Raw genomic sequence first — 21599 nt, forward strand, 5'->3', positions numbered from 1 at the left:
TTTGCTGGCCTTTTTTTCCTGCTTTATTTGAAACCTGATCCTTGAGGAAGAGAGTGTTCGTTGAGCTTTATCGTTTCCAGCCCGCCACCAGGAAGTGATCCTCAGCAGTGTCTTAAAATAATAATTTAAAAAAAAGTTTCACTCTGGTTGTGAAAGACTGGAAGCAAAAGAGAGGGAGTGGTGGGAGGAGTGACAGACAGAGGCACTGGCATGAAGACAGAGATGAGACACTGGACGCTGCAGCGCTAACAGGTGCACAAGAAGTGAGTAGAAAAGGCTTTTCTCAACCTTCACGTCTCTTTTTTCCTTTCGTCTTATTTTCACCAGAGAACCAGCTGAGCTCTGTTGTGTCTGAAAAACAACTTGGACTTGTCTTGACATCCCAATCAGGACTTTCTTTCCATTTCTCTCCAAATTTTCCCTTTGGTCAGTTCGTATTGAGCTCTTCCCTTCATTTCAGTCTTTCCGATTGTGAAAATTGAAATTCCCCTTCTGATGAGTTTAATGATGTTTTGAGTGGAAACACAGTGAAAGAGGAGGTTAAATCTGTGAGGTTGTTCTTCCTGTCTGTGTGCGCTCATACAGGAAAGTGATGTTTGCCAATGACGACAGTCGACTCGGGACAGCGTTAACTGTTGTGTTTACATGTTCATGTGCTAGTGTTTGAATGCAGGCAGTATAGCTTCCCATGGGAAGGGAAGGGAAGGGAAGGGAAGGGAAGGGAAGGGAAGGGAAGGGAGATTCTCCAGTTTTGAAATTGATCTGACAGATGTGTCTTTCAGCAGGACGCCACTATGTTTGATGATCGCAACTGCACCGGTGTGGTCCTGTTCATGAAAAATGTTTACCTACCGGTCACCTATGGAATCATTCTTGTCGTGGGTCTGCTGGGAAACCTGACCTCCATCAGTATTTACCTGATGAAGCTGCGCCCTTGGAAGAGCAGCAGCATCATCATGGTCAACCTGGCAGTGACTGACCTCCTCTACGTCCTCAGCATGCCCTTTCTCATCTACTACTACAGCACATGGGAAATATGGGAACTTGGAGATTTCATGTGCCGCTTTGTGCGCTTCAGCTTTCATTTCCACCTGTACGGGAGCATCCTCTTCCTCACCTGCTTTGCGGTGTTCCGCTACGTGGTGGTGATCAAACCCTTGCTGGCGGCACGGGTGCAGGAGAGCATTTGGGGAATAACAGCATGCGCGGTGGTTTGGCTCATCGCCGCCGCTGAGATCGGTCCTATGTTGGGGATGATATCCTTGCAAGAGGAAAAGAACCAGACCCGATGCTTGGACTTTGCTAGCACCATCCCCGTGGACGTGGTGAGGTGGTACAGTTGGCTGCTGGCCGTGCTCGGATTCCTCCTCCCTCTGGTGGTGGTCTACATGTGCTATATCAGTGTGGTTAAACAGCTAGCCAAGGGGCCCAACACCAAAAGCCCTTCTCGGATTCGAGCCCGCCGTGTTACCATGCTGATCCTGGTGGTTTTCGTGCTCTGCTTCATGCCTTATCACATTTTGCGTGTGTTGAGGATAGAAGCTCGAAAGATGGAAATGAGCCCATGCATGGACAACATTGTGCACGCTGCATATATTTTCTCCAGGCCTCTTGCTGGACTCAACACTTTTTTTAACCTGGCTTTGTACACCCTCTCAGGGGACAAGTTCAGGGTGGCGTTCCTCAACATCGTGTGCAGGGAGAGATGGCAGAGAAAAAACAGGTCTCTGATGCATGTCGACATTATCAGCAAAATGGGCAGTGGCGCACCAGCTTCGTGACTGATGTTTACTTTCCTTTGACTCTGGACAAAAGACTTTACAAAACGTCGGTTTCGGTTTCCTGCTGGGAAAACACTTCTTTTGTAGCATATACATTTTATTTGTGTTTTGGTATTTGAATTTGTGTTGATGTTTGTCGGTCATTAAATGTGTGTTGATGTGTGTGTGGGGGGGGGGGGGGGGGGTGCGTGTGTTTTAGTGTGTGTAAAGTTAATCTTTGTCCATGGTACCTTTTCCTCCTTTGGTAAAAAAAAAAATCGACAAATTTGCAAGGTCAGTGATTGTTGTGTTTGCTTTGGAGCCATGTTTGATTTTCTGAGTTTATCCAGTATGTTTGTATTTTTACAGGTTTATAATAAGTAACAAGTAACTTTTTTTTTTAGGAACAATGGAGATACTGTTTGAATGAAAATGTGGATGCTCATGAATAATCCTAGTGTGTATTTTCTTTCATTATTTAGTGCTGATTACCTGAATACAAGTGGATACAAATATTACATTTTCAATGTGAAATGTATAGACTGTATGAAAACAGATATAGTTTGGGGTTTGGTGTGTGTGTGTGTGGAGGGGGGGGGGGGGTGTTTTTATTTTTACATGTGGCTCAAATTGTGCTTTGTCATTTCCAGACTATCCAACCTTTTGTTTTGCTAAAGATGACTAATAAACGCTCTTGGTGCATGTATCTGCAGAGCAATTAACATAACTGCACACAAACACATTTAGTACCTTAAACTTGTACAGAAAGCATACTTGTACTTGTAGAACTTTTATATATTTAACACTGTAGTGCCCACTTTAGGTCTCGATTTACTGTGTATTGATTTAATAACTACTTAGATTGACCTGCATATAATAACACTTTTCTGAAATATGTTTATCCAGCGTTTACATGACATTTTAAATGGATCTTTGGCTGTTTAGCCACCTGCCGCCTGTCAAACCCAGGTTTCATCCAGATGTAACGTAATTAAACGTGACGTCGTAATTATTTGATAAACTCATCAGCCGATAAGCTCCCTTAACACGTTTTACAGATTCCTATATAACTTTTGAGCTTGTTATAAACGGAAATAATAAATAATAAGAAACGACGCTGACGTGACAGTTAAACTAACTAGTCGGGGTAACGAAACGGTTTATGTCAAGGAAAGGAGACAGAATGATTGATCGTAAAGGGAAACCCTGGATAACTTCTAAAAGATGAGTGCAGATATTAGTTTGTGTATCTATTGTGTGGTTTCCACCATTTCTTGTCTGGTGGACATGATCACTGACAATGTTCCAGCACAAATTGTCCGGAAAAAAAAATCATTCTGGATTTTGTCAGAATGTTAAAGACTAAATAAATTAGGAATTATGATAAGTCCGAATTTGGTATATAGTAGGAAGGATTTTTTTCTTCCAAACTCGTTTATTTGAAATTCACTAGTGTTGGTAATGTAAGATTTTAAGTTAAAGAGAGAGAAATCTACGTTTTGTTCCATTTGGTTCGGTCAGCCGTCGAAATGAACTGATTTTACGGCCGACACCACCTCCTGGAGTCAGTGATCTGTGAGAAATGGTGGATGTGAGCACTCAGCTGTGCACCCTGTGCAGATGCATTCACCTCCCCCATTAAAGACAAGGCAGAGTTGTTAACACAAAACACCAAATGGTTGAGCTCTTTGGAGATGCAGTAAAATGCTTCACTGCTTTTCTTCCTTCATGTTGTTGCGATTTTTCATTTGTGGGTTTCTGAGCACTAAGGTCCAACATTCATTTATGAAATATTTCTGTAACTGAATTGCATAATCATAAAACATATTAATAATTAAAAAAATTAATTAATTAAAAAAAACTATAAATCGATTTTTAAATGATACAAGGCAGAATGTCTGACACCAAAAAGGAGCTTCTTGCCTCAGTACTTGACAGGATAGGGTAAATAAATACATAAAATTTACCAGGAACCACATCAGAGATCTCTGTCCAGAAGAGCGCAGTCCTGGGATCAGCGAAGATCCTGCGTAGAACCCTCAGACTCCCAGGCGTCTGGTAGAGGACCCAGGTCTGGCGGAGGCACCATCCAGGAGGGCGAGGAAGAGATTTTTATTTTTTTAAATCTCACTGCATGTGGTTTTGTCATTAAAGATCCACGTATACATTCTCAGTCAACAGAGGGAAATCCTGGGGCGATTAGGAGAGCCGTTAGGTTGTTTGTATGATGATTGTTTGGAATCATCATATGTCCTTCTATAACAGTTCAGATAAGAATACAAAGGGCGGCGAGTTCATTCAAAAAGCAAAACCAAGCTTAAGTTGTCGGCCAACGTTCTGCGTGCTTTTGTACGCAGATGTGCGAACTCGCCCATCCCCGTTATCACTGGCTTGTGTAAGTCTAATCGTTTGCTGTTGCATGCTGTGCAGGCAGGATGGAGACTGTTCGGGAGGGATAATTTTGTTCATAGCTGTTGTCGTCTTTTCCTGTGCCTCCTGACTGATCTGTCGCTCGCTTATTTTTAGTCTCATGAACAAAATGAATATGTGATGCATTGGGAAAGTGCTTATTACAGCCATGGGCTTTCAGTATAAAGCAATTATCTTCATAGCTAATGTCTGTGTGGTCAGTTGTGGTTAGAAATACTTTGAAGAAGATTGTTTTTCTGCCGGGGTGAGAAGACAAAGGCGGTCCAATTGAGTAATGTGTGTTACTGTACAATGTTGGAGGAAAAAAAGCATGCAACATACCACAGTGGTTATAGGTTCTGTTGGGCCAACGTGCTGGTCAATTGAACCCAAAGTGATCAATCGAGGATCCTATGATCAATGAGTTAATTGTGTAAATACGAATGTTGAAGATGGCACACCACAAGAAGATTTCAGATTTTTATGGCAAGAACAAACTGTGACCAAGACGGAACCCGTGTGAGAACACGAGCGGCAGAGACAGTCTAGAAAGCAAATTAAATTACCGGGTGCTGCATATTTTTATTGAACACATTTCCTGCGAAAAATTGCCTTGATTGTTTCTTCGTACTGCATCTTAATAAGTCAGATAGAAATAAAACACACTGCAGAGTGTCGCCAAGTTTGCGCTTTCTTATGCTATTCTTATGAAGCCACAGAGTCACTACAAGATTTCACAGATCAACACGGCGCTAGATCACAAACATGACACATATAGTCCTCCAGTTCATTCGCCATTTCACCAAAAAACTGGCCTTCTGTCTGAAGCACCATGTATAAACTTTTGTGTGTGTGTGTGTGTGTGTGTGTGTGTGCGTATTCCAGTGCTTTAATAACAATCAAAGCAAAAGTACTCATGAATAAATAGAGATCACAACTGCGGTGCCAAAAATATCCGTAGGAAATAAAAAGAAAATAATATGAAGTGTTGCCAGGACAATTACATCCATCATAAATATTAAGACACTGTTTGGTTGGTCCAACAAAGCTTGAGGACGACAGCGGACTTTGGCAGATTCACAGCAGAGGGAGAGCAGACGTGACGAAGGGAGGAGAGTAAAGCTCAGAGAACCAGCCATGGGCCACTGCGTGTTCTCCCCTCACCATCGCACCACCTGGCTGCTGTAGTCCTCTGTAGTGGTCACCACCTCTCCTGCCTTCGCCTCCCCTCCCTGCTCTTCCTCCTCTCCTCCCCCCAGTCTCAGCAGCTGAGCCAGATAGGTCCTGTGCAGCTGCTGCTTCTGTTTCCTCTCCCGCAACCTCCTCACACGCTCCTCCTGGCGTATCTTCTGCCGGTTGTACTGGTAGCGCCGCAGGAAAAGCTCCTTGGCATAGTCGTAGAGCTCCACGTCGAGGGCGTTCAGCCCCTCGATGCGCCGCCGCACCTTTTCGCTGATGCCCACGCTGGCGGCGCGCGTGCTGTTGATCTGCGTGAAGGGCCGTATGAAGTGCAGGCCAAGCGTCCGCTCAAACAGGTACTGCGTCTTGCGCTGGAACTCCGTCAGGCCGTAGAAGGCCATGTTACGCAGGTTGGCCTTGGCGCTGGCGAGCAGCACGCGGCCTCGCTCCAACTCGCTAATAGACGACATGTTGTAGCAACCCACCAAGCTGAGGTCGGCCAGCATGCGGACCTGGCGGTTGTTGGCCAGGTTCGACGGGCAGTTCATGAAGTCTGCCAGGGGCACACCCGTCCAGTCCTCCCCGCTGTAGCAGGACGGCAGCTCGTCCTGCGTGGGCGGCCTGCCGTCGCACATGTGGAGGGCTGTTTTCCACGTGGCCCCTCGCTGCACGTGCTTCCATTCACTGAGGTAGCGGGACACAGGGTCACGTAGCATGGTGATGTAGTAGAAATTCCTGCAGAGACACACGGGAACACGTGAGGTGTTAGACCAGCTCAGAAACTTCATTTGATAATGTCAAGTTAATCATTATGATAATTATCAGGATGAAGGTACCCCCCCCCCCCCCCCCACACACACACACACACACACCCACACACACCCACACACAGGGTTAAAAAGCTGTTTTTACGCCCCCGTTTTCAGTGTTACATTCGTCAAAAGCTCATGTCAGAAGTTATCCAGGTATTTGTTATTTTGGCTGTAAAAAATTAGGATTTTACCTTATAAAAAATGTCTATTTCAACCCTGATGTGAAAGTTCACAGATGACAATCGTGAGCCATGGTTTGAAGCGAGTGAAGGAGGATGAAAGCAGACATCAGATTTCTTCCAGGTAAAGAAATATGAGCAAAAAAAAATACCAGTGCTAGAAAACCTTAATCACACCAGTGTGACTCCAGCACCTTTCATGGTTCTGGATCATTCCGCTCTTTCTAAAAAGCTTTCAGCCGATAAATGCTACCTCTCCTTTTTATCTCCTGGGTTCAGAGATGACCAGCGTAGTATTGAGGTGAGGTGACTGGTGGAGGCAGTGCTGGGTGGACGTCAGCCATTTCAAAAAAGTTTTTCTAAAGGAATACGGTGTACATTGAGAGGAAAAAAGAAATTGAAAACATCTTGTGCTCAAAGATCACCGTAACCTCCCCGAACTCACCTCACCATCAGCGAGGGAAACCAAATCGAAAGTCCAAAGAAGCTTAACATGAAAGGTTTTTCATTCCTCACATCTTTCAGTTTACCATCTGGGAGATTTCAGTCAACACGTAAAGAAAGAATTCACGTTCAAGGACATTTCTTGGCGACGTTTGCCGATAAACTGTTTTAGTGACATTTTCATCCAGTTTCAAGTTGAATTCTGTTCTTAAGGACTTTTCTGAGGGGCCCTAAGTAATGAATTCAGCCCACAGGAAGAAAACTGGGATTCCTGAGATGGATGGAGTTAAAAATCAGATCCCGATCACCTACTTTTTACAACAAGATCCATCAAATATGAAGCCAGCCCAATTTAGATCATGTCACTTTACCCTGTTTATTATCAACATTCAGAATTTACGCCGCTGGCGCCGTTAAAAATACCCACTTTGATAAATATCTATAGAGAAAGACTGAAATGTTTTCAATGCTCATTTATAAGGGGATCAATATCAGGGCTGCAACTGCTAATAAATATCTTCATTGCTGATTCATTTCCACCCGGTTTTCTTCATTAATCAGTCATTTACTTCTGTATCGATGATGGAAAACAGATCCAACCGTAGATGTTTACGTGCTCCTGCAATGATCTCCATGATTTATTCATATGTTGATGATTAAAAATCATGTTGTGTAGTTGATTAAAAAGTAAGGAATTAAAATTTCCAGAAGGTTTTGGGTTCAGTACCAGGCTTGGTGCCTTTCTGTGTGTCGTTTTCCTGAGGCACAGGTTAGGCAGCTTGACTAGCATCGTCTGTATAGAATTCATATGGAGTAGAATCCCTTTGAGGGTCATCTGAGCTCAACTTGCCTCTGAGGTTAACAGTAGAAAAGTGGGGAATTAAATGTGTTTACATCATCACTGACTCCAGACCTGCTGTGCAATTCTGATGTGACACATCTACATCAAATCACTCTTTATCCATGGGTGGTACAATAAATTTAGCTCCGCTCTTTGTGTAATGAAAAGAACTGATTATGGTAACAAATTAAGGAAAAATGAAAACCGGTATAGTTTGAAATCGTATTTGATCACCTCTGCTCGGTATCATAATGCAGAAATATTGCCGTTATTAATAACTGCATCCTTATGAGGAAATAGAGCCTTGATGGAGATGTTGTTTCTGTTGCATATTGCAAAACATGCTGTCCAATCTGTAGCAGAAATGTCAGATTCTAAGATTATAATTAGATAACAATTATAATTAATAATAATAATTATAATTATTATAAGATTCATTTAATCAACACACATCCATGTATTTTGTCCAACGCACAGCAGAAGTCATGTTAACACCGGTGCTTATGAAATTAAAAATCTGGTTAATCGGGAGGTTGTTTTAACTAGGGAATGAGCGTACAGACCAACATCCTTAAAAGGTTTCCAGTTTAGCAATTATTACTAGATGGCAGATATCAGTCATCTGTGGTTAATGGTGGAGTGCCGTAACGATATCATGGTAGAGCACACCCACAGACAGACACCACCCAAAGATAATGGCTGTCCACAGTGGAAACTAAGTGAATTACCCAGCTCTCCACGATGGGGGCTGACAGGCAGCAGCAGATAGATGGACACGCACAAAATGGTCCGTGTGGTCGTTCCTGGAAAAGAGCTCAGTTGTTTCTGCACCTCTCATCTATCTCTGCAGCTAACCGCGAGACAGCTGGATCAATAGGTGTCCGTGCAACCCCACCTTTCTGCTTCTGTGCTTCCGTCATGACCTATTGACAAAGAGCAGCAAATGTCAGAGCTCTCCTCTTACTCTTGGCAGCGACAGGAACAGGGTCAGATTATGAAGGGAAAGAATAATTACGAGTTGAAAGGACGGGGAGACGTTGTGCAGGAGCCACTGTGATCCGACGCTCTGCTAATGTACCTGCAGAGTGTCTTGGCTGAGATTCTCCACTCTTATTCTGCCTCCTCTGGGATGATGACAACACTTGTATTGATTTTGGACAAAAGTTCAAATGACACATATGGCAATGGAACATCGGAAACACGCTACTGTTCCTCTGTATGAGCGTCATTGGGGTCTTGATGTGGCTCTGCGGTTGACCTTTTCTCATGTTGATCAGTGTTTGATTTCTCAGATCGGCCACAGTGAGAACGCGACGCTGTAGCTATCAGCTTTTTTTCCCAGGCATTGAAATGAAGGCGCGCGGTCTGGTGTCGCTGAATAATTCATGAAATATTCGACTGGCGCTTCGCATTTGAGCCTTTATTTTTTAAATAATGAACTCACTACCGTCCGCGCTTCGGTATAGACATGTGGCGCACGTGTGAGCATGACTGGTCGTTTATAGAGTTAAAACAGCTCGTCTTGTTTTGCCACAGATCAATCTCACCCGTTCCTGCCCTTCCTGCCGCTGGTCGACTTTGTCCAAACAGCAAACCAGCAAACATTATTGATCTGCATGGCTCTCCCTTATTGTCTCGCGCGCTCTCACTCTCTAAATCACCATCAAAAAGCTACAGAGGAAACTTGCTGTGAAAATTGATATCTGCCTTGTTAATTCACTCAGTAGCATCAAGGACACAGTCATCTGAAGATAAAACCTGTGATGGAAATGTTGCCGAGGAGGCCGACCGGCTATTGGGCCTCAATCTCTCTTACGCGGTTTTAAAGACTGTAAATGCATCGCATCGCTGTATGTTGAGGCGTTTCTGAGGGATGGTTTCAAAGCTCTGGCTTAGTCTGCGAGACCGTCAGAGGAGTATCACTTTTCTACCGTGAGCCACGTTGGGAGGGAAAAAAGGGAACCTAAAAACAAGCACGGGATGGCACATCAATTTGACACTGAAGCCGGGGTGTTGATAAAGCACACAGTTGGAGCGAATCCATTTAAAAGGTGTTTCTGTGCCCACGAGGGATCCCTCAGCCACAGGTACCAAGTGTAAATTAAGCACTTTGGTGAGAGGGGTGGGGGGTACGCGGGTTAAATCCTTGTCACCACTTGATTTGACCATTTAATTTGCTAAAGAATGTTTAAATGTAGCATTATGATGAAGAGCAGAAGGACCAGATGGAAACAAATCAATCCTGAAATTATTCCAATTACAGTTCAAGTTTTACGGGCCTCAGCTAATGGAAAAGAAAAAGAAAAGAAAGTCTGAGCATTTTTAAAGCACATTAATTATTAGCTTAGAGTGTCATATTTAATATAAGTTTTCATCTTAAACCTTTTTAGCTGTGAAACCAGGCCAACAGCATGAAACCAGAAATTCAAAGAAGTCAAAATTGGACAATAAAAAGAGCTGATGTCAGCAGCTCATCATCACAGAATGGAGGTGGTCACAGTTCTCATCAGGCTTCAGACTAGGAGGTCAAGAGGGATCCATTTTCCCTGATCTGAATCTCCTGCTCTGCACTTACTTAATCTTTTCCTGGCAATTACAGGAAAAATGATCCCTGATCCCATCTGCACACAACGGGATCACGGCAGGTCCGCGTGCACACATAAACCCTCCATCTGCCTTGAATGACCCGCCAATGGTACACTTGCTCAAACTGTAACCCAGTTGTGGGGAAACACCAGTGTGCAGCCCGTTACTTGATACTTGAGTGGGGAGGGAAATGACGAGCAAAGAGACCGATGCCGGAGTCTGATCTTCCTTAGTCGAGATGGAGATGATGCTATTTTAGGGTGATGAAAGGGAAAGCCTCAGGGATGCTCGTGTGGAAACAAGAACGCTTCCATTGAGGACAAGGTGTCTAACAAACAAAGGTGTGAAGATGTTTGCTGAGCTGCAGCCAGCATAACATGAGAGGAATGATGCAGATGATTCCAGGGATCAACACATTTGTACTAAAGAAATTCTCCTGGGAACGGAGTGACATATTTGTTTTCAGCTCATTTGGTTTTAACCTGGTGTGTGCGGCTTCAGTGTCTTAGCCTCAACCTTTGCTTGACATCTTAATCTTTGCCTGGACGGGATAAATGGAGGTGTATATAGTCGGCAAAGGTCACCTCTCTACTCCAAACCCTGCTGAGGAATGTCTGAAAAGCAGTATTCTGACACTAAATTTCTCACAAAGATGTCATTGCACAGAAAAATGAGAAAAGGAGAGGGGAAAACAGCTTTGATTACCTGCTGCCTGCAGCCTGTTTCATGTATGGGACATAACGATACGGCCCAAAAGAATCACCATCTCTGGCTTTGTTTTGGGTTTTTTTAAAGGCCGGTTTAGGGATAAATCTAGATGTCTGGATTAAACCCTCCCCCACATTCTTATTCCTTGCCTTGCTAACCTGTATTCATCTAATCTCTCTATAGACTGTAGAGATTATCACAATCCTTGGAATATTTTAGAGTTGTAACAAGAATATGAGGTTGCTATGATAATGTGCAGTGGTTTTAGTAAACTTGAATTGCTGAATCAATGCTTCATTTATGAACTGAGCAGTAGATGTAGACTTAATTTAACGTGTGTCTCATTTCTCCCGTGTGTGGAGATTTAAACTGGCGCCGTTCTGTCGTGTGTGTCGCATGTGTGCGAGGTCACGCTCTCTATGGCAGGGCAGACTGTGACATAAAATATCGTATGCATATTCAGCCAAACGTGGCACAGCATGTGAAGCCACATGATGCAACACACATCTCTGAATCAGCAGCGCTGAGGTCTGAAAATCATTAAACGATACATTAAATGCTGCCAACCTCAGTTAAGTAAGAATCATCCCAGCCGAGATGTCAAAATCAACATCAGACTCTGGAAGAGGATCTCCCTCGAGACCAATACATCCATCAGCAGCCAGAAATAAAACTGATGTCAAGTGCGGTGCATATAGCTTTCCACCTACAAGATATGACGAATCCGAACATGCGCACCCGTCGCTGAAATTGCCGCAGGTACATCCTCCAGTGTAACATTTATTGCTTCAGTTTCTTCAATGTATGCAACTTTCATACCCACCAGGAAATGCTGAAGAAGGCTTTTTTTGTTTGTAATTGAGACTATATTTCCCCGCGAGTTCATGTCCTTGTGAGACGGAGGGAAAATCCTTCTTTGCAAAGTTGCAGATTCATTTAAACTCCTCACATGTCAGCTGGGAACAGCCTAAATGATTTATGGCCACAGGAAGTTGCGTTGTTTTTACAACCAGTTTTCAGCAGCTTACAATATCTCTATATATCTCTATAAATAAGCTCAGAGAGTCACATTACAATCAAAAGTACTGCTGACAGAAAAAGGGCAGAATTACCCCTAAAACACCTCTGTGTGGGGTCTTCAAACCAACTCACCATAACTGCAACTGAAATTTGATACAAAGCAGTACAACCAGACGTAAATTCTGAATTTAAATTGCTCAAATGTTAAGCATTTAGCATTAATCATGATGGTGGCTTACTGGAATGTTGTCTCTGTCATAGTCGGCCCCTCCCAAATTTCTCTATATCTGAATTCCTTTTTGTGTAATTATCACCCACAAGAAAAACTAAAAATGTGGCCAAATTACCAGCTAAAGTCGTCTTTATTGCCCAGGATAAATCTGGCTAATTAAGCTGAGGCTGAGCTGCAGGTTAGCCAGCCTGCTTTCTTTGCTCTAATCTGAAATAATGAGGTCAGTAACAAGGTTACGCTCTCTGCCTGCGCGGTGTGAGGCCGGCTGTGTCGGACCAATGCTACGGCATGGCAATCGAAGGTTTGACGTCTGGCCTTACAGCAATTCTGCAGCCCGCTGCGATGTGAATGCTGTAAACCCCTGCTGTGAGCAAAGCCCCGCAGGTGCCTGTAACCAGTGCCGAGCCATCAAAACCACTCGAACTGGCCGCATGTTTCCCTCAGGAGAGATGGCATATGAGAGGAATTTGGCAGACCTGAGGGTAAAAAGGTAGTGGGGGGGAAAAAACAGCAAGAGGCAAGTCAAAAAAAGACAAACATAAATGTGCTAACTTTTTTTTATCTAAATATAGGGATTTGGGCAAATGGGATTTCTGAAAAAAGGGTGTCAAATGGTTAATCATCTGCTTTTACACTGCTTTGGATGTGTTTCACGTGGGCATTTTAGCAAACAAAAACTGGTTTTTGACATTTTTCTGGGTGGTTTTAAAAGCTGTTTTTAAGATCATTAAGGTCACGTGCTATCATCTTATTCTCTACAAAGAGATTATTCTCTTGCTCTTCACAAAAGTAAACTGAATTCTTTACACCCTGAATGAATTAGACTTAAGGAAAGAAAAAGACGATCAGACTGGGGAACAATTAAAATGACTCTGTGTCATTATGAGCTGATTAATTCCCACATGAAAGTTAGGAAGAGTAGCGAATGTTCCTTATTTTTCAATGTTGCATTTTGTAATATACAATCTAAAGACATTTATACTTGTATAGTAAATTCTAAACTGTGTATCTAGCTAGCTGTTCAGCAGTCAGTACTGCTATATGCGCTGCCCCCTTGTGGTTAGACTCACATTCACAGTTTTCAGGTTACAACTTGTTTTGATTCTCACCCTGACCCATAACATGAAATTAGAATTATTATGCCTGCATGTCCGAACTGAAAATCTACAGCCTTTTAAGGAAAACAAGATCAGTTTCAGACATTACGGGATGAGACTCATTTGCCTCTTTAATGTGGCTGTAGTTGGTACTTAAGCACCTTTGTTTAAATTTTTACAATTTAGTTATAAAGCAAATTATATGAAGGAAAAAAATTTACAAATACTCAAAATAATTTAAATATAGTTGTTTAGAGTTTGATTTTTTGAGCAATTGATTTATTTAATTTGCAATTCATTTGTTCAAATTTTTCCATCTCAAATTTTAAGAGGCTGATTTTCTAGTTTTAACTAAGATTTGAGTAAATACTCTCTTGGGATCATTAAACATGTAACACTTAACATTACGCAGTGTGAGATCTCAGCGATGGAAGGAGCGTAAAGAGGTACGAGTGCCGTTTGCCTGCTTCGGTTGGTGCCTGTGGCTCGTTTGAGTGGGCAGCCACCCTTAAAGAGGTGTAATCCAGTTACAGTTGAACCAAATATTTAAAGAGCTCGAGCATTTTTCAGTATTCTCAGGGATTACCTTTAGATCCAAGCTCAAAGTACACCATAAAGCAACGGGGATTGGTTTGAAAATAATAGATGGAGAGATGGGGCAGAAATAGGGATGAAGCAGAGTTATCTTACAGGATAGGACGGGGAAGGAAGGGGGGGGGGGGGGGGGGGTTTAAATGTCAAAGAGGAGCAGAAAATGCTTTTGTGCAATCCCAAACACACGAGCCGAGCACTAATGCACGGACATGTCTCAGTTTCTTGTTGCCGTGTCTGCGTGCGTGGCTTAACCCATGATGGAGCGGCTACTTCACCTAAAGTGACGGGACAAAAGCCTCTCAGATCTGATAAAAATCTGTGGTAACAGTGAGCAGAGCGTTCTTTACTTAGCATTTTCTCAAACATGACAAGGAAACTATGGGGGGGGGGTTCCTATTTTGAAATGACGGTCACTTGTAAAACCCTCGGTGACAGGAACCGTGCTGAGGAAAATGTCATGCTACAGATTTGCGAAATAAGTTGTGATCCACTCCATCAAATTCAACGGTATAATCAGTTATGACTCACGGTGCGCTGGGTTTCGACCTGATGCCTCTCGCAGAATCTCACACACAAATCTGCAAAAATGTGCAATGCAAATATCTGTCGTTTAACACCTCCGTCGCACGTCTGAATCCCAGCGAGGCGCTCAGGAGCGGCTCTGACCTCTGACCTCTGAGTCAGTCATCTGTCAGCTCTTCCTCTGAACACAGAAAATCTTTACTTGGTGGGCGAAAAATGTTCACGTCTGTGAAAAATGAACCGGGCGCCGCGCCGATGTTAATCGGCCCTGATTTTTCACTGGTTATTATAGTGACTTGACAAGTGTTGAATGGTGTTGCTGACTGGCTCATAGTGCTGATACAGCTCCAGGCGTCTCTTCTAAACAAATTAAGCACGTTAAATTAAGTCTGATGGCCGCCACAGAAGACAGCTAATGGATCGGAAGAGTTCTGGAAGCCGCTGTTTGTCCTTGTCAAGACCCCTAAACTGCTCCCTGTGACATATGGAGATTTGCTCTCTTGACCAAATTTAAGACGGATCGGCTTCGACACGCAGGCGTCACACCTCAGAAGACCCTACCCTACTTAAGTGATTTACTGTGTTAAGCTTAGCTGTGTCTGTTCTGTAGTTACAGCAAATGTAACAGGCGTGATGGGTTCGACGGTCCGCTGATAGCGCGTTGTGTCAGATTAACTCGGCTGTAGTTACATGCCAGTTGGCGCGTGTGACCCAAAAGATGACATGGCACCGCAGCCTACAATCCTAAAAAAGATCAAATTACCCAAGAGGACTTATTAACATGGATGAAAACCATAAAAATACGCTCTGAAAATACATTTTCTATAACTCTCTCTGTTTGATATACTGCTCTAGTGGAAATTGTTATTGCCTGTAATGCACATTATTACAGCCATAAGGAGTGCAAAGGCTGCAAAATTTCTGTTTTTTTTTTATTTTACAATCTACTACCAACAGTCTCAAAATGCCAAGTTCATCCCAGAATGATGTCCAGTTACCATAGGAACCAGTCCTGGTTCTCATACAATTAGCGCTTCCCCTTTTTCTTGGGAATCTGCATCTGCTTCAGAAAATGTCTGGCTGAATACTCCAAAAACCCACTTGCCACTGTGCAGAGCAGCGGGCTGTTTTTAAACAAAAGTCAGACTATGACAAAGGATGTAAAACTCCAGATGCAGTCGGGGGCCAGAGTGGGGTCTGAAAGATCGCTTAAATGAGGCGGGGGAGGAGAATTTTCCCAGTAATCGCCAAAAATGAACCACCTTTCCTTTTGCGTGCTCTCACGTCTATTGTGATTGACCGTTAGGTTCAGGCTCAGGGGTTTGATGTGGCCTCCAAACTGACCTTTTGCTCTTGGGCGCGCTCTTCTTGTCCCTCTTGTTCATCACCACAGGGACACAGCTCGTCAGCTCGGTCCAGTCTGCGTGCAAGCCGCAGCTCCAGCCGGTGGAGAAGCGCGAGAAGAGCCACGACTCGGCTCTGCCGGGCCGGTGACAGGTGCACTTCCGCTGGCCCGGCAGGCAGTCGCAGGGCTGCTCCAGCTGGATGTTTTTCACCAGGTGCCGACCGAACGTCGTCCCGCCTGTCTTCTGGATGTGGAGGAACACCATCACGTCGTCTCCACGGATGTTGAAGTCGACGTACCTGTCCAGGTCGCGCTCCGAGAAGTTAAATCTAGATGTGATTTTGGAGGGGACGTCGTCGTCCGGCTCCGGGTCGGTGTAAACTAACTCAAACCCCGATGAGTACCGCGTGTAGAGCCCCTTCTCGTCACTTGTGAAGTAGCAGGTGTTGCTGTCCGCCGGGCACACATACTGGTAGCCGACCATCAAGAAAAGCACCGCCGCGATGGAGATGAAGATGAGTCTGTTGAACTTCTCCTCCATAGTGGAACGCAGTAAATCACGCCGTCGTGATGCCCAAGTCTTCCTCGCCGCGTCTCATCGTTTCAGTGCAGCTTCGTGCGGCGCTTATCTCAGTTAGACCCCGGAGTTTAAAACGCACTTTACAAATAGGAACATGCCACGCACGTCCTGGGCAAGAAATGGCGAACTTACCAAAGTGAAAGCTGTCACACTAAACACGCTTGTATTTATTGGAATGTGGAGCTCTGGCTTTAAGTCTGCGCACATCACCGCCGGAGATGCGTTCAGGCTCGGCTGTCCTGCCAACTGCTGCTGGGTACCCGCGCCAGGAGCGCTGGAGACAAGAGCAGCGTGTTCACCCTGACCGTTTCCGGTTCACTCTTTCAAAATAAGAGAATCAGGCAACGTGACGTTTAACGTCATTGGATTAGCTTTTCATTTAGTTGGTTTTAACAATGATGGTCTGTTTTTTTTTCTTTGCCCGACCCTAAAAATACATATGCATCCAGAAAATATATTGTATAATATCTGGTTAAAAATAATTAAGTATATCTCTTTAGGTTTAGCACCGTGTGCGCATTTTGCAGTCTCCGCGTCAGCAACCTCTACTTTTAAAAGCAAAGAATCCGATTCCGGGTGTGTTTTGTCGCACTTAACTCTACATCTGTGGGAGTCATCTGTCCCGTCTGCCGAGTCCGTGACGCAACACCATTAATCACAGGCATATTTTGAATGGTCTCTAGACCCAGTGCTAATGGAAATAATGTAGAAAATGTAAATTCTAGTGCTTTTACACCACATTCAAGCTCCAAATATTGTGTCTATGGTTGTCTTATAAACCAGTATTTGCATTTAATGGGCTATTATAATATAGAAATATGTAGTATTATCAGTTTTTGGCTAAATGTAATTTTTTTAAATTATTATATTGCTCCCTTAAAAAACTACTTTTAAGAGAATGAAGGTGTTGAGGTGCGGTAAATGTCAAAAACAATACACTTTAGGCTGAAATGACTTTATTTTTAATAAAATATTGACAGTGCAGAAAGTGTATATGCTCCTTGGGTGAGAGGCATGATTTCACGGCTATGGAGTGATTCCAACACGTCATATTGACTTGGGAAGGGTTGTGCCACGTGAACGTGCTCTGTTTCATCTTTTTTCTTTACGCACGTCATGAGTTGAATTTGTGTACAGCCTCGTGCAGTGTTGAAACAGAGGCAGTTTAGCTCTCAGTAATGGGCTCTCTTTAAGCTGCACTGATCAGAAGCTTTTGTTGTTTTCCCTTAAATGCTTTCCATCAAAGGATTTAACCATGATGCACTTTGGTTTGTATTCAAGTCAATCCTCTTTCTGTAGAGAATGCTCTTTGGCCTCTTTCTTTTGCCTTAATCTCAGTGGGACTTTTGTCAGCGAGTTGCCTCTCATTGTGTCCCAGAGAAGCTACAGGGAAGCCGGAATGTGGATTTACATCTATCCTGGAAGGATGCGAAATATCTGCTTCCTGAAGTTCATGAAAAAGGAATCGTTCTGATCCTCTGCTTTGGCGATGGTACCAAGCCAGATGAGCACAATTTCTATCTGATATGACCTCATTTGGATACAAATCTCTCTTAAAAAAAAAAAAATCAGAGTACGGTTCCTCATTTTGCCGAGTATGCATTAATGTTTTGTCTAGTAAAGTGAGACTGGTGGTATTCCGGATGTGCAGTGGGACATTTACAAAATCCCAGACACCCACCAATCCAGCAATGTGAGAAATAACCCTGAGAATTATACCAGTCGTGACCATCCACCTTCTTTTCCAGGATCTCCGCTGCAAAGAAGTTGTTTACAGCAAACAGATCAACAGCACCACGGATATGCACAAGCTCTCCTCCACCTTTAAACCCCTTCCTAAGCCACCCACATCTGACACTTTTGCCTAGGTCTTCACAGACAAAGTTTTAGCTATCAACTGCTATCTTTGAGAAGCCCACAAGCCCAACATGCAGCCATCCTACTGCTTGCTCTCAGCCTCACTCCCCACCTTCTCCACCTCTGAGTGAGGTATCTAAACTTTTGACACACAGCCATCCAACAACAATGCTCACTGGAGCCCACCTACATGTAGACAATACCATCACCCCGGGGATAATTTACATGATCAACTTTTCTCTCTCCAGCGGCACCTTTAATTCACATTCCAAGAGGCACAGGTGACGCCTCTGCTCAAGAAACATATCTGAATGGATGCCGAACCAGCAATCCATCAAAATTGCTCCTTCTCTCTTGCTCCTAGCAAGATTGTTTGTAATTTTGGTGTTTTCTCATTATGTATGTTTGCCTTATTCAACACCAGAAAAATCAGGCTATCCCAGCATTCCACCCGGCTACTGGTACACGGTGACCTCCTGCATCGACTAATGCAATGTCCTTCTAACGGGTGCACTGATGTGTGTGGTGAAGCTGCTCCAGAATGTGTTGGCGTGTCTGGTCTTTCACCAACCAAAGCAGGCCCATGTTACCCCACTGCTGATAGAGCTCCACTGGCTCCCTGTAGCTGCCCACATTAGGTTCAGGTCACTTCTACTGACCCACAGAGTCCTAACAGGACCTAACCCTAACCCTAACCTCTTACTTTAACAATCTTGTTCAAGCCTATGACGATCCATTTGCAGAGCTGTCTGTAGAGGCAATTCATTGACTATTCACATACCCTGTTTCCCAGTGGTGGAACGACATCCTGAGCTCTCAGAGCGGGCGCAACCCCCTCTTCCTTCAAAACGGTCCTGAAGACACAGGAGCACCTGCTCTCCTAACAGCACTTATCTTCCTCCTGCCATCTCTACTCACATCCACTCTCCTTGTCTCCTGTTTGTATCCCTCTTCACTCCCTCTCCATAGAGCTGCTCTGTTTGTTGATAGCAGCACTTATTCTATAGTCTCGGACTGCAACGTAATATTTTATTCTCATTAGTCACAAATGCATAGTGGCTTGATTGTATCTCTTACTTTAAGTTACTTTGGACAGAAGTACTATTAAATGACTAAAAGCCAAATGATACAATTTTTTTTTAAAAACCAACAAGAGAATATAAAACTGCTGTGGGAGAAAGATGAATGCATTTTAGCAAAAAGGTTAAAGTTGTTAAAAGCTGCTGTAACGTATGAGGAAAGTTGTACGCAAATTATTAAAAAATCCCATTCTCATCACAAACACATTAGAATATGTGGTGTGATGGGGTAATTCCATCACTCTTTCTGTCGTATTTATGTCAAAAAGTATATTAATGCTAAGTTTAATTCAAATATATTTTCTTCGGTGGTAGTAAAAGTACAGTTGATTTGTGATGAGCTTTTATAGCTAATTTCTGAATAAGAAATCCATTTCAAAAGCAATAAATCCTAATGCTTGTCAGAGACAAACCACAATATAACATGACCCATCTAATGCCTAATTCTAAATTGCATCACTGCCATAGTTACAACGGCAAATGTTTGTTTTGTTCATCTGAAATTAAAAGCTCATGAACTTTTGAGTTCTCTGCACCAAAGTTCAAAACCACCTACACCTCATTAGAACAAACACCAACACTTTGTTATTTGGATGTCACTGAAAACAGGATTTCAGACATTCGATGTGCCATTGGGAGACAATGCTAATACGCCAACAGCTGTTCATAACGGTTGTGTGAATTCCTACAGTAGTCTTGAAGCATTTAGCTGGCCAAAAATGTCAAATTGTGTTGAACAAATTAAAGCAGACGCCGACATCCTCTAAGATTTAGGCCTTCTCTGATGCTTCTTGCTGACCTTCATCTGATATCTGTGCACGCTAAACAGCAACATCCAGGCTGTCAGTCCTCTTTTGCTTTGTTGCTAAAAATGGACCGCCTTTAGGATTGTCCATTTTTCGATTCTAAGCGTTATTATTAGATGTGTTGAACCTTCTTTGTTTTTTTGTTTTTTTAAATGACTGTTTGGGCCATTTGCCACGGCTACGTGTTGTGTCTGACAGTCTACTCCCCCCCCACAGGGATCCACCCTCAGCAAGAGCACCATGCCAGCCTTTGCTGGACTTCCACCACAGTCTCATCCAAAACCTTTAATCAGAAAGGACACCCTCCCTTCCCTGTCCTACATGAACAGCAAGGCAGTTGGTCCATGCTGGGTGTCTCGGCAGCCTGACAGAAAGCAGTCCAGAGTGGGCTGCTACCAGCTGTGTGGCCATAAATTCTGCATTTTCAGGCAGGTAACTCAAGCTTTGGGGACGTGGTTGCAGCTGATGTCTCCTGCCAGATCCAGAAACAGCCTGACTGCTTTTATTATCAGCACTAATAGACTTCTCAGAACAGCATGTCTCTTTCTCTCAAATTTACAGCCGTTTAACTTGTTAAGGGTTCATGTTGCATGTTGCACAGGACCCTAAAAGTCTTCAGTGGAATTTGTGTATGTTGGATTTGATAAATTAATGACATTAATATACTATTATTTTAGTTAGTATACTGCACGCATGCTAATATGCATTACTGAGAGGAGCTAGATTTAGCTGTCTAACATTAAATGTTAAATCATATTCTTCGACACCTATCACCTATCGCATCTGTAAATGCTTCAGAACATCTGCAGTTCTGGACCACATAAGGTAATTGTGGTTTTAAAAAAGCTAACAACCCTTAATCTAGCAACCCTCTCCGACAACTGTTTTACCAGAGCAGTGGTCTATTATTAATTCAACTGAGTGGTTTGTTTCCTTCCATAACAGTAAAATTACAGATATTACTGGGTCTCATGAACCTTTTATCTTTTCCTGAAAGAGTTTTCGCAGCAACTAGTGCCTGCTACTTTTTCGCTTTGATACCGTTTCTAGGTGTCAGAGGTTGAACTTTATTTAAAGGGAAAAAAGACTCATTGGGATGAAGGAATTTGTGCAGGTCGTATTCATTAACGTTATGGGAGAGACAATATTTAATACACAAAGTGACGACGGTATCAGTTTTTTCATGACTCAAAAAATGTAATTGGAGAGTACCACAGCAGCACGAAGGCTTTCTGCATTTCAGATAAAACTCTGCAGTCTGCAACTGTTTTTACTCTCACAGATACTTTTTACTCAATTTAAAGTGCAATGCAGTTGACTTGAGTTCAGTTTAGGTTAACTGAGCAAATTAGCAACAAATACTAGTTGCACATGTTGGGAAATAAAAAGATTTTTTTTTTTAAAAGATTGTGCAGAGCGGTGACATGCTGTTGGACATGTGTGATTCTAGTGAGTTTCACATTGACTCTGGCAGTTAATGGTCCATCCTGCTGTTAATGTCCATGCCAAGATGGGCATATCTTTGAGATGAGTCAACGGCCCAGTGGGC

The 21599-nt window shown here is 43.2% G+C and overlaps 2 protein-coding genes across 4 annotated transcripts; one reads left to right on the plus strand and one right to left on the minus strand.

The window, feature by feature from the left end:
- Nucleotides 1-123: 123 nt before the first annotated feature.
- LOC101072324 (2-oxoglutarate receptor 1) lies at nucleotides 124-2577 on the plus strand. 3 transcript variants are annotated; one of them, XM_029840550.1, is made up of 2 exons: nucleotides 124-263; nucleotides 783-2577. In XM_029840550.1, the coding sequence occupies exon 2, from the start codon at nucleotides 795-797 to the stop codon at nucleotides 1779-1781; it is 987 nt and encodes a 328-aa protein (XP_029696410.1). In that variant the 5' UTR covers nucleotides 124-263; nucleotides 783-794; the 3' UTR covers nucleotides 1782-2577. The 3 variants fall into 3 exon arrangements, with proteins under 3 accessions (XP_029696410.1, XP_003966590.3, XP_029696409.1); XM_003966541.3 differs by having other exon boundaries at nucleotides 136-263; nucleotides 786-2572; XM_029840549.1 differs by lacking the exon at nucleotides 124-263 and adding an exon at nucleotides 283-426 and having other exon boundaries at nucleotides 786-2573.
- A 2158-nt stretch (nucleotides 2578-4735) lies between these two features.
- Nucleotides 4736-16596, minus strand: LOC101072547 (heparan-sulfate 6-O-sulfotransferase 3-B-like). Its single transcript, XM_003966542.2, has 2 exons — nucleotides 15728-16596; nucleotides 4736-6083 (listed from the first exon to the last, which is right to left on the minus strand). The coding sequence occupies exons 1-2, from the start codon at nucleotides 16267-16269 to the stop codon at nucleotides 5330-5332; spliced, it is 1296 nt and encodes a 431-aa protein (XP_003966591.1). The 5' UTR covers nucleotides 16270-16596; the 3' UTR covers nucleotides 4736-5329.
- Nucleotides 16597-21599: the final 5003 nt, after the last annotated feature.

The sequence above is a fragment of the Takifugu rubripes genome, chromosome 8, assembly GCF_901000725.2.
Source record: "Takifugu rubripes chromosome 8, fTakRub1.2, whole genome shotgun sequence".
NCBI lineage: Eukaryota > Metazoa > Chordata > Actinopteri > Tetraodontiformes > Tetraodontidae > Takifugu > Takifugu rubripes.

What these genes read in the sequence shown, in the direction of transcription:
- LOC101072324 (XM_029840550.1), top strand. Translation starts at nt 795, where the DNA reads ATGTTTGATGATCGCAACTGCACCGGTGTGGTCCTGTTCATGAAAAAT.
- LOC101072547 (XM_003966542.2), bottom strand. Translation starts at nt 16,269, where the DNA reads ATGGAGGAGAAGTTCAACAGACTCATCTTCATCTCCATCGCGGCGGTG. An exon ending in AGCGCGCCCAAGAGCAAAAG is followed by an intron (nt 6,084 to 15,727) that starts GTCAGTTTGGAG and finishes GTGTCTCTGCAG; the next exon opens with GAATTTCTACTACATCACCA.